General features: G+C 40.8%; 1 protein-coding gene across 3 annotated transcripts in view; it reads right to left on the minus strand.

The window, feature by feature from the left end:
- si:ch211-26b3.4 (connector enhancer of kinase suppressor of ras 2) overlaps window positions 1-17,321 on the minus strand; it is a 54,436-nt gene that overhangs the window by 19,601 nt on the left and 17,514 nt on the right. For all 3 annotated transcript variants that reach the window (XM_037261793.1, XM_037261794.1, XM_037261795.1), the window contains exons 3-8: window positions 16,759-16,961; window positions 14,524-14,611; window positions 11,800-11,841; window positions 5,487-5,606; window positions 2,284-2,343; window positions 2,107-2,175 (exon numbers count right to left, since the gene is read on the minus strand). In XM_037261793.1, the coding sequence (XP_037117688.1) occupies window positions 2,107-2,175; window positions 2,284-2,343; window positions 5,487-5,606; window positions 11,800-11,841; window positions 14,524-14,611; window positions 16,759-16,961 (582 nt within the window). The remainder of the gene's footprint in view (window positions 1-2,106; window positions 2,176-2,283; window positions 2,344-5,486; window positions 5,607-11,799; window positions 11,842-14,523; window positions 14,612-16,758; window positions 16,962-17,321) is intronic.

Here is a 17,321-nt window from a genome sequence, read left to right on the forward strand (position 1 = left end):
GAAATTGCAGAAACAAAAATTAGACTCGCTGGGGACCATCCGTGACATTGGGAGGTAAACTGCAACATCTCCCCTTTTGGAGGACATAGGTGGCCGTGCATGTGACATTGTCCGTCGGTTATAATAATAATAATAATAATAATAATAATAATAATAATAATAGGGCGGCTCGTTGGTGGCGCACTGGTTAGCACGTCCGCCTCACAGTTAGGAGGGTGCCGGTTCGATTCCACTTCCGATCCTCCCTGTGTGGAGTTTGCATGTTCTCCCCGTGCCGGTGTGGGTTTTCTCCGAGCACTCTGGTTTCCTCCCACATCCCAAAAACATGCTTGGTAGGCCAATTGAGCACTCCAAATTACCCTTAGGTGTGTGGATGGTTGTTTGTCTCTGTGTGCCCTGCGATTGGCTGGCAACCAATTCAGGGTGTCCCCCGCCTACTGCACGATGACTGCTGGGATAGGCTCCAGCTTGCCTGCGACCCCCGTGGGGACAAGCAGTATAGAAAATGGATGGATGGATGGATGGATGGATGGATGGATGGATGGATGGATGGATGGATAATAATAATAATAATAATAATAACACATTTCCTGTTTGTAGTTGCTTACTGGATTAAAAAACAGAAGGAAATAACAAATGGTCGTCCTGAATTTTACACAGTATTGTATTTTTGTTCAATCTGTCTAAAACCTTTTGATAAGTAACTTCGCAAACATGATTAGTCCAAATTTCTGCTCATGTGCTTCATTCGCTCACATCTCCTGGGGGCTAAACCTCACCTGTCTATAAATCTTAGTGACACCCCTGCTGGTCAGCATGTATACACAGCAACCACATAGACACTCCAAAAATACACAAAGCATGTTAACCAGACAGTTAGAAAATGTTCACTTTGCAAATTTGCACAGAACAGATGGATAACAAGGAGAGACTCACCAGGATAACAGCATCACATAAATTGCTGCTGGGGTGTTTTTTCTAATCCCAGGAGTCTTCATTATTTTCCCAAATGCGATTACCAACACATAATTATGTTGCCTCTTCAAACAATCATTTTGGTTTTGGAGCAACTTCTAAACCTGACCTGATAAACAAAACCACCAGTCTTTTCTTGAAGCAGGTTTCACACAACAACGATCCTGAATGTATGGGCTATTCGACACAAAACAGCCCAATCATGAAATGGAATGTGTGCATCATTAAAACTCACCTTCGTACACATAAAGAACATTGTGTCAAAATAATCAGTGGTCGTGTTTTCTTAATTGCTCTCTGTTCCTCTCATAACTGTCCTGTCACTTTCCTCCCCCTCTTTGTCCTTTCCACCTTCTTTCTTCGAGTTCCTCTTTACCTCCTCCTCTCTATACGTCCGAGCTTCGCCTCACACCAGTATGCCCTGACTGCCTCATCACGTTCTTCCCCTGACCTGCTCCTCTTCCATGTGCTTATCTCCACCCCCCGGGGTGAGGGATCAGAGAGATGAGGGTCTCCCAGAGGGAGTAACGAGCGGTTGGAACTAAGCGCCCGGCAGGGAGCGGTCCGCACCATCACCTGGGGGAAAGTCAGGTGGAGTTGTAGTTTGTAGCTCCCTCACAAGAATTATGGAAAACACCAGAAGCTAAAGGAAAGCATCACAGAGGAGCGTGCCAGCAAGACGGCACAACACAGTGACTAGATTTTTTTTTAAAAAATCCATCCTCTCTAGAAATATCAACAAAATCATTAAACAGATCTATTGTAGAAGAGTTGACAACATATTACAATGAGTCACAGGCTTTCACAGAGTAACAACCATTTAAAATGGATGCAGATTTTGTACTTCTACGTTCAGTTGTGAAAGAGCAACATGAGTCCCCAATGGAAACACATTCCAAAGACGACTTAAAATCAGACTGGTGTGAATAAACGTCTTAAAGAATGTATCCAAAAGTCTCATGTTGTAAAACTAATTTAGCCTCCATTGCTAAAAAATGAGTGCACCAAGTGCCATGGTAACTTTGGAGAACAAAAACTTGTTGAGTATGAATTCACCGGGAGAAACATGAACAGTAGGTCATCTTCATTTTCTTGAGCGTTTCAAGGACGTGGATTAAATCTGACACTTACCACTGTCTGATGGTTTACTTGGATGACTTCATCACCAGCGTGAATCTTTTTGCACTGATCTGCTGGAGACTGCAAAAGAAGAAATTATAGGCAAGGGAATCTAATTTAGGTTGAACAGTCCTAATAGATCAAATGAGAATATACGTAATGATGTGTTTGAGTGTCTATCAAACTTGCATTCTCTGTTGTCCCAGTTATTACATGAAGTCCATCATATGTAGATTTGATGTACATCCCCTGAAAGACAAGATAGACCGAGGGTCATTGTCAATGCAAGACGCACTACAGTAATTTCTTGTCGATAGAACTTCATTTGCTTTTGTTTGTCTTTTTCCATAATGGTTTCACTCCCTCATGACAACACTGTTCTGTCTTTGGACTTTGTCCCAACTGGATTTGATTTGCATTTGTTTCACGCTTCCTGTCACCTATTTTGGGATCTCCTTTAAATTGTCATCCATTTATCTCGGACTTGCTTGAAAAGAAAAAAGAAACATTCAAATCTCAAAGTTTGACCCAGTCCCAATGCCAATAATATAAGTCCTTCTGACTCATTACCATTTTTCTTGAAGGACTGCTTCACTGCCTCGACTATAAATATCTGTCCAACAAGCCTTCAAAGTAATAAATTACATCCATTAAAAAGTATTTTTCCCTGAGCCATTAGTGAACAAACTGTCTTTGCTGTGTTGTCCTTCCAAAGGTTCTGTTCAGTATATCGGGTCTACAAAATTTTATTTCAACAAAGTTGAGACCTTATTGGAAAATGTAAATAAGAACAGAAATCATCGGTGTTGTGTTCTCCAGGCCAAAACACAAAGATAAAACAGCCGGACTATGATGGATCCGAAGCCAGCATCTGTGATGGGGTGGTGTGTTAGTGTCCAAGGCATGGGAGACTTGTACATCTGTAAAAGCACCATTGAAGCTTAAAGTCACACACAGGTTTTGGAGCAATATATGCTGCCATCCACGTAACGTTTTTTTAAGTGGTGACGATGCTAAACCATAATCTGCACGTGTTACAACAGGGTGGAATAATGGACTGGCATGCCAACAGTCCAGATATATTTCCCATTGAAAATGTGTGGCATATTATGAAACACAAAATATGAAAACTGAGACACAGAGCGGTCAGGTTACTCAATTTATACATCAAACAAGAATGGTAAGCTTTTCCACTGAAAATGTTTCACCAATTAGTCTCCTCAGAAAGAAAGAAAGAGAGAATAAATAAATAAATAAATAAATGGCACTCGTATACATCCATTCATCCATCTTCCATACCGCTTGTCCTCACGGGGGTCAGTACTGTGTATTTTATATTTTATGTTATGCAGTTTGCTTGCCAAAGCTGGTTTCGGAAGACATACTATGTTGTACATGTATTCTTCAACCGGAGGCACATTACATCATGGTGATAGGCCCGGGTGCAAAAAAAAAAAAAAAAATGTGCCCAGACCCGTGCTCTAAATTCAAGCACACGCCAATCAAGAGAACTCCTATTGTCACCACATATTTTTGCAGGGCCTCTAATTTCAATACTGTGATATTTTTATTGAATATCACCAAAATATATTCCGGTGGAAGCTGTAATCACACATTACAAACTCATCTCACGGGTTGTGTGCTCAGCAAAGTAATTTACGAGACTGTTTTCTTGTTTTTTGGCTCTGGGGAATGGCCTTCAGTACACCAACGTTTTGCATTGACTTCATAGAGTCCTCGCTGTCTGGACAGAATAGTCTTTAAAAAAAGGTCCACAGGTGGGCACAGTCGAATTGGTCAAATTCATCCTTTGAGACTGCAGTGGCGGGGAAGTCTTTTGACTGCCCGAAGAAGCAGAACGCGACAGTCGGCTCAATGCCGCTTCAGTGACGGAGTTGTTTAAGTTATCGCTCGACTCCAGCAGGACATCCTTTTCCCCTGACTTTGATTAGAAAACACAAGCCGACCTAAGCCATTTTAGTGTTAACCTCATCTTGCTTCTTTTTGCCCTTTCTTTTTTTGCGCACTACATGTTAGCTCATCGAGACACGTGATTGGACAATTTATCATTTCGTCTTCCCATACCAGCCACTCAGTGTGACTGATCTGTCCTGAGCTATTCAGTTAAAAAAAAAAAAAAAAAATCAAGTATGTGGGAATTATGAACAGTTGTTTTCCATCGGCCCCTAACACCATCTGGACCCCGGTGTGCTGCACCGGTTGCACCGTCAATATTTACACCACTGTCTTCAGCTCGCTACTCAGTAGTCGAGTAGTTTCATTTGCTTCCTTCAGTGCTAATCGGTGCTTCATTAGGACTACATGCTGCCATCTACAATCGTTTCGATTGAAATAAAAAGGGTATTCGACTCTTAGGGGCAGTGGAAGCAGCTAAGTTGTTGGAACTTTATCAGAGTCGACAAAATGCAACATTCTCTCTTTTTTACAATGCTGACATGACATACAAATAATACCTACAAAGATCGAGCTGTTTATCTGCCTTGTTTTCTGAGGCCTGACTACATATCCTTTGTCATTATCGACAGTGTTTCCCATCTACCATGTGGTCTTTATTGTCATTTCAAAAAGAGAGCCCGTGAGAGCATCATAAACCACAAATACATGGTTTCTGATTATCTAAGTTTATCCCACACCAGGCATATTCCTTTAAAGGAGAAGTTAAGCCCCAAATTTTGTTTGCAATATTTTGTGTGTGCCCCCACTAGTCTTCCGATTAATATTGCGTTTGTGGAGTACGAGTTAATCAGTGTAATCCAGTCATTTTCATCCATCTCAGGGGGAGCCATTTTGCCACTTGCTATCAACTGAAGATGATATTACAGTTGCTGGGTCACAACCAATCACGGCTCAGCATCTGAAAACTGGTTAGCCGCGATTGGTTGTGCCCTGAGACTTGGCAATTGTGACTTCATTTTTTCTTGACAGAAAGTGGCAAAATTCATATTCCACAACCAAAACATAAATCATAACACTGTGTTTCGACTAGTTGGGCTGCACAGAATATATTATTGATTATTAAGAAAATTTGGTGGTTGCTTTCCCTTTTAGTTACTGTTGTTCAACTCAACAATCACCTTTGAATAATAAATTCATCTCAAAACTGTTATCAGACTTTTGGAAGATGTTGACTGTTTAACAATTTTCATACCGTATTTATATCTGAAATGTACACCTTTTTACATGAGCCAATATACACGTACTGGATGCGAAAATAAATGAAAATATGGTTGGTATCCACTTAGCGGCTCCCCGTTTACAATTATCATGAAAGAACAAATGTGAGGTGAAATGTCAATGACGATGGATAGACGTGTCTTTGATGGGCTCGAAGCCATAATCATCCATGTGTGTGTGTGTGTGTTTTTCTTTACCAAGCCTTCACTGGGCATGATGCTTGTCAGGTGGACAGCCTCCAGATGGGCTGACTGAGAGACCAGAGAGTCCGATGACAGAGAGATGATGTGGTCGCATATCCCCGCTAAAGTCTTACACTGGAGGTCGTGGGAGAGAGGGAGGAGAGAATGACAGAGGGTTGAAGTTATTGAGATTGCTTTATATCGAAGATGGATACAATTGTGACCTTGCTGGAACACGTAAAAGCAAACTCAATTGTTAAGATTGTTGCACATCACCATCGCTTTCACCACTTTGACATAAAGTACTTCTTGTCTGTCCACAGGCATACCAGAATGATTCTTGTCACACGCTGAGTAACACATCAGTCGTACCAGCCAACCCAAGTTACACAATGACAATTTCTGATATGCAATCAAATTAATACTGATTATAATTATTGCCAGGCTGGTGGTTTACATAAAAAATCCACCCCAACAATACATTCTTAAACACAGTGACCACAGTGTATCCCTCAAAAAAATTTACACTCGCTTACTCACCTTTGACTAGCAATTGGTCAGCTATTTCACTTTAATTTAGGTGTTTATTGACACAGATACAAGTCTAATGAGTTACAAGTGAAAAAAATCACATAAAAGAAAACTACAAATTATAAAGAGGCAATCAAGGAGTAAATATTACCATTTTTGGAGTAGCCTGTAAATTCATATAATGAGCCCATTATGTGTATGAAAAAAAAAACGTGCGGCTTTACCTTGCCCGTGTTTCAAACAAACACTGACTTTTTTTCATTTATTAGTGTGTTAGGTCATGCATCGCTAGTGAAATTATCAGCAGCATTTCTGCCTTCTAATATTGGATCATTGACTGCAATGGCTTTACACATGCGGTTATCATTCCTTATAAGCTTAGTTACAAAATTGCACACATGCAAACACACATGCCAGGAACCAACAGAGAGAAAAAAAATCTCACAATATTACTGTTATTCACATCAAGTGGTGTGGCATGATGCCTTATGGTGCACACACTGATAAACCGTCCATAAAATAATCTGATCTCAATCTTAATGGGCAATTACAGGATTATAGGTCTGGAAAGGAAGAGAGACGGTTTTAAACACACGCACACACACAGATACACACATGCACAGGCGCTCAACCACTCATACACGTTTGATATCTGATAATCTGAATCGTTCAGTGTAACAGAAAAAAAAAGGTGGAGACAATTTATTGTCATGCTCTGGCTAACTTTGGCTATATCCGAGTGAGTCGCACCCTATTTTGCATGGGTCATATGTAAAATGTTCTGAAAGTTTTCTCTACACTATCTGAGGTAGGAATGTTCAGAGGGAACTTTAAATCTCGATTTGGGAATAAAGCAAAAAAGTGTAAGAACGCAAACTTATCATTATAGAGCCAAAAATAGCCTCCATCTCCAAGCTGCAATGAGGTCACGGCTCTACTTGTCCTCCTGTCTGATCATCGGACTAACAGTTCTGACCTGGGATTAACACGGAACAAGACACAAAAAGGCAAGTCACCAGAGTAGAGATGCTACTTCTCTTCTACTGACACACCCAGCCTTGATCTGACATGCCTCTGGACAATCAGAGCACAGATTAGGGAGAAATTCACTTATGTAGTTGGCTGGCGTGAGATTTAAGAGCAGTAAAACAGAAAGCCAGACATAGTACACTGCCAAATGGATTAGAATCTGGCTTCATGCTTCAAACCTCCTCCTCTCATTCTCTTCCCCCTTTCCTACTTGCATCAAGCATACAGCGCCACCAGTGTATACAGGACTAGTATTTGCTTTGCTGCAACAACTTATGAACAAAAAAAGGATTGGCAGAGCTAGAAGAGAGAAGCAGGGAGGACAATAGGTAAGAAGTGCAGGTCCAGTGCAGAAATGAAGGGGAGTTAGAGGGGGGAAACTCACAACTAGGACGGCGTTATGTAATAGTGCTCATCCTTATGCATGAACGCACATAAAAACACATACACTTATACACACTTCACGCTCCATCAGGCACACAGACCCGTGCACTACGCTCTCGCTCACACACAAAAACATAGACACACACATGCCCCCCCATGCACACACAATATCGCTGTCCATCTGATTGCTGCAGGCTGTAGTCTAGAGCAGAGCAAAGTAGCAGGGTGTTTTGCATTATTGAGCAGAAGCTGACAAACGTACAAGTCCCACGACACTAGAGCTGACCAGAGTGAACCACATGCCGGAAGCTCACTATCGCATACTGAATCACCTCCATTTGTAGCTCATACACTTTACATTGAAGATTTGATTGTTTTGACACTAAAAACTCAAAATATGGTTGATCAATTTGGAAATCAACAAATATTGTACAAATATGTTTTATAAAAATGGAAATTACATGACATTTTCAGACTCAAATTCAAAAGCTGGGAGACATCCAGCATATCCAGGTGAAGTGTTACTGAGTATGCAATGTTGACCACGAGTTGCCCGTCGCTACTCACAAGGGCAAGTGAACAAAAGGAGCAGCAAATAAAGATGGGTAGGCTGAAAGGACAATGAGGTCCGGGCACACAACACGCACACACACATACTGTGTGAGTTTTTGTAAAATATGGCAAAAATGCAGCAATCTTTGCTAAACATCCTCATTCATCAATACAGATGTGAGTTGAAAGATTGTGTACTTGTTAATTTATTCTTATTTCGTTTTAAGACCAGCGAGAATGCTAAAATGCATTGATAGTATGGTACATGTTACTGCTGTGATTCTACATGGTTAATTTCCCTGGTCAGTGACCCAATAGCCAGCCACAAGATAAAAAAATGGGCTGATTGTGTCAAAAAGACCAAGACAAATCACTTACTCTATTTTGACCCCCAATGGGACGACAAGCCAAAAGTCACACCAAGAACTGGGAATCTTAAATTGCTGCTAAGACATTGCCTGTAAATTAATTCTGAAGTTATACTGATAACAGTTTGACACTGAAATGGTTGAATTCAATATCCTTTAAGGGGAAAATGTTTTGAATTTGACCTTTATGTTCCACAGCACTTGCATATTTAACATTTAGGATTTGTAAGATATTTTGCTCAGCTTCTTCTATAAACCTTTACTGGAGAAGATATTCCAGAGAAAACATTATTTTTTATTGCTCAGCTGATTTGATTTTGAAGGAAATATTGCATTTGGTTGGTCTAAGTGAATGTGGTTTTATGTTGAAAAGTACATTATCAACAGAGTTGAGCTGTCTGTACTTTGGGAGTGAGTATTTGACCAAGAGCACCGGAAAGTTTTGTTTTGTTTTTTTGTTACTAGTTTTCATATAGTTAACACAAGATCAGGGATGCCTTCACAAATGCCTTGACTCTATTCAACAAGGTATTGGAAACATTTTTGAGAAATTGTGATATCAGATATAACGCATTGCGGATCACGGAAAGCTGCTCAGTTGGAATGCCATCTTGTGATTGAAGGCACTTTAAGAACAATTAGCTCATTGCCATGATTACAAAAACAGTTTGATAATTTGAATGTTGTGAAGTGGCCTATTATCTAGGGTTGCTAACTTTGTTGTTTTTGTTCTTTTACCGTGAGGTCACATGTGCCACTGTTAAAATGGTCAACACAGAACATTGTTCCAAAACTCTATTAGTATGCCGCTATTTTAAATACTGCCTGAATGGAAAGTTTTGAACGGACAATAGTGACACCAGGAGCTCTATATTTGTAATCGTAATCTTGATTGATTTCTATTCCTATTTACCGTAATTTTCGGACTATAAATCGCAGCTTTTTTCATAGTTTGGGTGGGGGGGCGACTTATAATAAGGAGCGACTTAGATGTGTGTTTTTTTCAAACATTTTCAAAAAAAAAAAAAAAAAGTGAAACCGCAATAAACGAACCGCGATGTCGCAAGGGATTACTGTAATTTGAATTTCAAGTGACATCAGCAGTGCGACGTGACGTGGCGTGGCGTGGCGCGGCGGTTGTTTACAAAAAGGACAAAGATTGATCACGGGATGACGAAGAGGACTAAGGGCCCCACGTACTACCGGCATCATTAGCGGCTTTGTTTCTATGACACGGAGGACGAAGAGTTTGAAGGATTTAAGGATTTGGAGTGACACAGAAGGTTTGAAAAACTATTATGGCTTTTACGCACGCCCGGTCCTACTCTACGGAGCTCTCTTTCACCTCCGTGGATAGAAGTCGGGGGCCGGCGCTCGGCCGGGTGGCTGTCCGGGGACGGTGGATGGGGCTCGGTCATGGCTTTTACGCACGCCCGGTCCTATTCTATGGATCTCTCTTCCACCTCCGTGGTTGGAAGTCCACGCCGCCACAGTTTGTTTTGTTAAATAAAGAGCTGTTTACCAAACCGACGTCTTTCCTTGTACTTTGTTAACGCTACAATATACGTAGTTACATATATACTAGATCTGTGGAATAACGACGAGGCTGACGTGAGGGCGCACGCGCGGCGTTGTTGACAAAGGACGAGGAATTTGATCGATGGATTTAATGATTTAGAGTGCACAGATGGTTTGATAATATTATTGCTTATATAATAGTTATTTGATATCTAATTTATATATCGTTATATGGGCCTGTGGAATATTTTGAAGTGCAAGCGCCGTCAGCGGCGCGCACCCATTGTTGACAAAGGACGATCGATGGATTTAATGAATTGGAGTGACACAGATGGTTTTATAAACGTGTTATTTATGTCATAGTTTTTTTTAATAACTCTGAATGTTACATCAGGCCCGTTCTCAGCTCTTCGTTTGTGTTTATGTCACGTTAGCGTACCTATCGTTTAGCCTGTTGTTGCTCCTTCATGTCTGTTCTTGGTGTTGGATTTTGTCGAATAAATTTCCCCCCAAAATGCGACTTATGCTCCGGAGCGACTTATATATGTTTTTTTTCACGTTATTGTACATTTTATGGCTAATGCGACCTATATTCCGGAGCGACTTTTAGTCCGAGAATTACGGTAGTATTTCTATCCCGTGTGTGTTTGTTTCCTTACAGGTTTATGTCATGTGACCAGCTTAGTGGAACGTGTCACTTCACCTCCACTTTATTTAATTACTAGTAATAAGTATCAGCAAGCAAGCAAACAGCGTCTAAAAACACCTAATATTTTCATGCTTGCTCCAAATTCACACATAAAACCTCCCACACACAACCGAGAGTCACATGTAGCCTTTAGTCTGACACAAGTGGATGTGTGTGCGTGTGCGTGCGTGTGTGTGTGTCTCTAACATCTCTGTTACAACTTTGTTACAAAAGAGTTACAATAAATTACATGGGTTCATAAGCAAAAATTATGCGAGGTAATACATTGAACCACATCAGAAACATCCACCCGATACAATTCTACCCATCCATTATCCATACCACTTGTCCCCACAGGGGTCGCAGGCGTGCAGGAGCCTATCCCAGCTGTCATCGGGCAGTAGGCGGGGGACACCTGAACCGGTTGCCAGCTGATCGCAGAGCACACAGAGATGAACAACCATCCGCACTCACACCTACGAGCAATTTGGAGTGCTCAATTGGCCCACCGCGCATGTTTTGGGAATGTGGGAAGAAACCGGAATTCCCAGAGAAAACGCATGCAGGCACAGGGGAGAACATGCAAGCTCCACACAGGGAAGGCCGGAGGTGGAATCGAATCCACAACTGTGATGCGGCGGTGCTAACCAGTGGGCCACCGTGCCGCACAATATAATTTAATAATCACATTTTTAAGTATAAGTCTATCCATAATTGACAGCCTTTTACTTGGTTTCCTCAACCTGACCTTGAATGATATTGTGTATGAAAGTGTCCAAATCCAACTGTCAGCCCACATCAGACAGTGCACAAGTTTGGTACACAACACACACGTGCCTACAGACAAACATACATTCATCAAACACAACAATAGGTACAGTGCATAACATTATCCAAGATAAGAGTTTACAAAAAAAGACCTGCCCTTAAAAAGAGAACAACTTTTGTATGCATAGAGCATTAGTCATGATTATTATTACAGTAGGTCAGTATACAGGAGTTTTGAACTGCAATGCATGCTCCTGTTTCTAATATTACGGCTGCCTTCTTTAAACTACCTGAAATAGGGACCTATGAAGAAGACCCCAAAGTTTGCAAGTACTGTATGAAGAATGTGTTTGCTGTTTCTATATTTGTATCATTAACAGGTTTATCATGCTATATTCAATGCAAGCATAGCTGATTTTATATTTATTTGCTTAGAGGGCTCACACTTCAAATGATCAGATTTCCATAGACAGATGGAGAAGAAACTTACCACATGAAGAATCTTATTCTCTGTCTCATACACAGTGCAGTCCTGTGAAAAGAGCAGAACAAATATTGCTGTCAACTTCTGCTCTGAGAGTCTCCTTTTGTAAAAAATACATTTGGGAGTAATGAGAGGGCCGATTGGTAGGACGATGCTATTTCACTAAAAGTCAGCATTTCTATTAAAAAGAAGCAATGATTATGCATATGAGTTAATAAGACAGGGAGCAGTTTACTGAGATTTTAGAAACCTATCAACACGTGAACCTGACAGATTGTTATTTAACGATTGTGACTTGGTAATCTATTTATTGGAAAGCAGCCAACTGAGCCCACCAGATGCACACAGTAATAGACAATACATCTGCTTGATCCATTAGTACAGGCTGTTTTACCCTCATTGTGTGTCTTGCTGCATTCTGGCAACCATGAGTCCATTTGGACCATTGTGGTGTATCCGTACTCTGGCCCTTGTTAGACCGTTTGGGTGTTATCTGTAAGGCTCCAGGACTAACTGTGGGCACTGACTCCAAACTGGATCTTAAAGTAAATACAGACCATGGAAAGGGTCCAATAGAGCAGTTACAGTCAATACGATTGCTCCAGTAGCAATCACTCACAGAAAAGGGGCAAAAGTATAAATGTAGGTAATCTACATGGAGGCACTACAGAGAGCAGAGGGAGGACAGGAAATGAAAGTATGAGAAACGAGTTGTTCATTGTCCATAAAGGCATTTAAGTGAAGCTGAGGATTGTGGTTGACAGTCAATCAATGAAACTGCTGGGAGCAGTTGAGATAGAGCACTCTTATCCCATCAGCTGCAAACAGCCCTTGGCAGATGTTCCACTCATAGTCAAATCTACAAAAACGGGATCTAGTGTAGACCTGAGCTAGGTCAATTGGTGTTTAGTTTTGTTGGGCCATTTTTGGAGGGAAGTGAATCCCAAGCTCTATTGAGCCAAGCAAGGCACATATTTTACGTTAAAGAAAGATCTCATAGCATACCACCATAGAAGAATGTCACAAAAAGTGGACACTCCTGTCAATTACCGTTTTTTTCCGTGTATAATACGCCCCCATGTATAATACGCACCCTAACAATGGCATGTTGATGCTGGAAAAAAGCCTGTACCCATGTATAATACGCACCCAATTTTTATTTTATTTTTTTATTATTTTTTTTTAATTTATTATTATTTTTTTTTTTTTAAAGTCCCAATGATCGTCACACACGCAGGGAGGCAATGGGTCCCATTTTTATAGTCTTTGGTATGGTCTTAACTAGGCTGGATGTATTTTTTTTGTTGGCGTTGATTTCTCCGACTGCCCGTAAAGGCACCACCGCGATCAGATGAAAAGAGAGGAAAGTGACGTGCGGACATGTGAAAAAGGCGGCTCTGTATGGGAGAGACGTTGAAGAGGAATAAAAACACCCTTGGAAACCAAAACTTGCCCCTCGTCGTGACTCGGAGCCGCAACAAATGTTTCGGATTTGTGTAGGGTACATTGTGACAGCAAACGAGCAGGTGATCGAGCAAGCGTCTGATACGAGAGCATTGCGTTCGTATGGAGCGTGTTTGAAGTGAACAGCAGAGACGAAAGGAACAAGGCAAAGTGTTGTGAAATAAAATATTACCTGTAATACGCATTTTGTTATTTGCTGATTGTATTAAACTATCACATTCATTGTCAGTCAAGAAGAGAAGAGGACTATTATCCCTTCTTTGACGAAATGACCAGAGCACAGTACAAACACACTATTGTTCTTTCGGTATTTATTCAACCCACATTCTTTCACAACATGACAAGAAGAGAACAATACATAAATCAATACTCGTACCAGTACCATGATTTTCTTAAAAAAAAAAAAAAAAATTAAATTAAAAAAAAAAAATTAAAAAAGAATTGTACCCATGTATAATGCGCACCCCAGATTTTAGGACAATAAATTAGTTAAATTTTGCGTATTATACACGGAAAAAAACGGTATACACTTTGTGCCATCCAATAGATCCGGTATTTGTTTGTTCTCTATACATGTCATTGGCATAGGTAGATAAAGAAAGATACATTTTCTGTTAGTTCAATATAAATTCAAGGGCCAATTCCGTTCAATTCTCACGATTGACACTGGTTGAGAAACACTGCTTTAGATGGCAAAAAAAAAAGATTTAGTTAGCTAAATTTGGGAAATTTATGCGTATACCTGTGCTGGCTGATCAGTACAATGTTGTCGCAACAGTGTTAGTAATCAAAACATTATCTTTGCGCTTAAATATAGAATTAAAAAAATACATAAATAGTGATTTGATTAACAAATATTGCACATAAGGTAAATACAAATTGTACACAAATATATTTAAAAACAATATTCAATACAACTGAATTGCTAATAAAAAATGTTCTGTAGTGGAGTGAAAAAAACGAATTCACTGTAACATCATGCACCTGAACACTGAATTCAGTAGGAGCCTACACTTTGAGAATTGCTGTTTCGGTATAAGAGCAAGACACTGATACCCCAAATTGTACACCGGGCATTTACTACGTAGTCCCCTCTCCAGTGTACGCCACTTGCAGTGTGTGTTTCAAGTAATTTTGTGTATAAATAAATACAAGATGTAAATAGATAAAGATTTTTCTCGTAGATCGCCCCCGCCAACAGTAATTTGTAGCAGTAATTTGACCCTGAGCGCGCATGTGTGAGGTGGTGGTGGGGGGGGGTGTTACCTGCTGTACAATGGTAGTTAATTCCAGGCAGAGCTGCACAATGTTGTTCTTCAGTAATGAATACTCTGTCACACTGGCAAACGGAGACCTGAAATGAAGGACAAGAACAGTGTGGTGTAACATTCTGAAGGAAGTAGACCCAGTAACACAAGTTAAACACATTTTTGTCATATTACGTATTCCCTCAATTTCTTAAGGTCTGCAGTAGTGCTGTGCAGATCAATCCAAGTATCGATAGAATCAATACAAATCATGCTGTGTGTGTGTGTGTGTGTGTGTGTGTGTGTGTGTGTGTGTGTGTGTGTGTGTGTGTGTGTGTGTGTGTGTGTGTGTGTGTGTGCGCGTGCGTGCGTGCGTGTGTGTGTGCGTGTGTGTGTACTGTACGTGTATATTGGACCCTTTTGACTCTGTTACTGCCAAACACCATTTCACTGTAATGCCTAATTATTTCTTATGCAGCTTCTCATTCAGCTCGTCTTTATATATAGATTGCGCAGGTGTTTTAGCTTATGCGTGTATGCTTATTTGAGTTACCGTATTTTCCGCCCTAAAAGGCGCACCGGGTTATAAGGCGCACCTTCAATGAACGGCCCATTTTAAAACTTTGTCCATATATAAGGCGCACCGGATTATAAGGCGCATAAAATAGAAGCTATACTGCATCAAACTGAGGTTGACTAGGGTTGCGGTATGCATCCACTAGCCAATAACCAACGAGCCCTCTGTAAACAATCGCGTTTCTCAAACGATCTCCTATAAAATGATCAGAACTGACTAAAGTTCGATCTAACGCATTGGTACTACTTACCTATGTTTCCCTTCCATATCGATCCGTAGATTTACTCGAAACATTAACAGAGCAGCCTATTTTCACATGAAATAGCCTGGTACGTATAGCAGCTATCGCAATAGCATTACCCATCCGCAAAGTCTCACGAGCCTCAGTTCGCAATCTCCCATGAGCCTCAGCAAAGTGTAAACAATCGCGTTTCTCAAACGATCTCCTATAAAATGATCGGAACTGACTAAAGTTCGATCTAACGCATTGGTACTACTTACCTATGTTTCCCTTCCATATCGATCCGTAGATTTACTCGAAACATTAACAGAGCAGCCTATTTTCACATGAAATAGCCTGGTACGTATAGCAGCTATCGCAATAGCATTACCCATCCGCAAAGTCTCACGAGCCTCAGTTCGCAATCTCCCATGAGCCTCAGCAAAGTGTAAACAATCGCGTTTCTCAAACGATCTCCTATAAAATGATCGGAACTGACTAAAGTTCGATCTAACGCATTGGTACTACTTACCTATGTTTCCCTTCCATATCGATCCGTAGATTTACTCGAAACATTAACAGAGCAGCCTATTTTGACATGAAATAGCCTGGTACGTATAGCAGCTATCGCAATAGCATTAGCCATCCGCAAAGTCTCACCAGCCTCAGCTCGCAATCTCCCATGAGCCTCAGCAAAGTGTAAACAATCGCGTTTCTCAAACGATCTCCTATAAAATGATCAGAACTGACTAAAGTTCGATCTAACGCATTGGTACTACTTACCTATGTTTCCCTTCCATATCGATCCGTAGATTTACTCGAAACATTAACAGAGCAGCCTATTTTGACATGAAATAGCCTGGTACGTATAGCAGCTATCGCAATAGCATTAGCCATCCGCAAAGTCTCACGAGCCTCAGTTCGCAATCTCCCATGAGCCTCAGCAAAGTGTAAACAATTGCGTTTCTCAAACGATCTCCTATAAAATGATCGGAACTGACTAAAGTTCGATCTAACGCATTGGTACTACTTACCTATGTTTCCCTTCCATATCGATCCGTAGATTTACTCGAAACATTAACAGAGCAGCCTATTTTGACATGAAATAGCCTCGCGGGTACAACAGCTATTCGGTGACGCCCCCTGACTACAGTTGCCGTAATGCTGGGAAGCGATGCGACCTTGTAATTTACTAGTCGTACTAAAACGTACTGAAACATTTTGGCAGAGCACTGTGTACAACCAGTATGGATCAACAAATTCATCAGTTGATCCATATATTAGGCGCACTGGCCTATAAGGCGCACTGTCGGCTTTTGAGAAAATTTTAGGTTTTTAGGTGCGCCTTTTAGGGCGGAAAATACGGTAATTTAACAAATGTCACTTTTTTCCTGGGCAAAAAAGATGAACATAAGATAAAATCACTGTCCAAATTAAATTGTGTATGTAGTTCCTACCTGTCAAGCCAGGCTAGCAGGTTTTTTGCCGCACCAATCAAATCCACCACTGAGGTGAGGAAATCATTGGGTAGCCTTCGGGAAGCTCTTCCATCATAGTGTCCTCCCCTTCGCCTTCCCAGGATGAAGTTCTGAAGGTTCTTGGCTGAAGCATTCAACTTATGTGACAGAGTCCGGAGGTTTTCTGTCTCTAGGCCGTAGTTCTGGAAGAAAAACAAGATTCCTTTTTTAACTGCCAGGTAGAGAAAACGGGGCATTTTCTTATGCCAGTGTGTAACTGACCCTAAAGCCCGCCACAACATGGTTAAACCGGACTGAATTATCGGCAACTAGTTTACATACGTGGCCAAATATCAGTCACTAATTTTGCTGGGACTTATTTTGCGGCACTGGGAATTTGAATCACAGATGAAAGGCACCATAACATTGTAGACGTGAAAATGCCATGTAAGCTTTAAAAACCAATATGCAATATTTCAGGTATGAGTGAGATTCAACCACAGCACATTGGCAACCTGTAAAGTTTGTTTTGCAACTGTATTTAACCATATTTATAATGAATT

The sequence above is a fragment of the Syngnathus acus genome, chromosome 10 (genome assembly GCF_901709675.1).
Source record: "Syngnathus acus chromosome 10, fSynAcu1.2, whole genome shotgun sequence".
Lineage (NCBI taxonomy): Eukaryota > Metazoa > Chordata > Actinopteri > Syngnathiformes > Syngnathidae > Syngnathus > Syngnathus acus.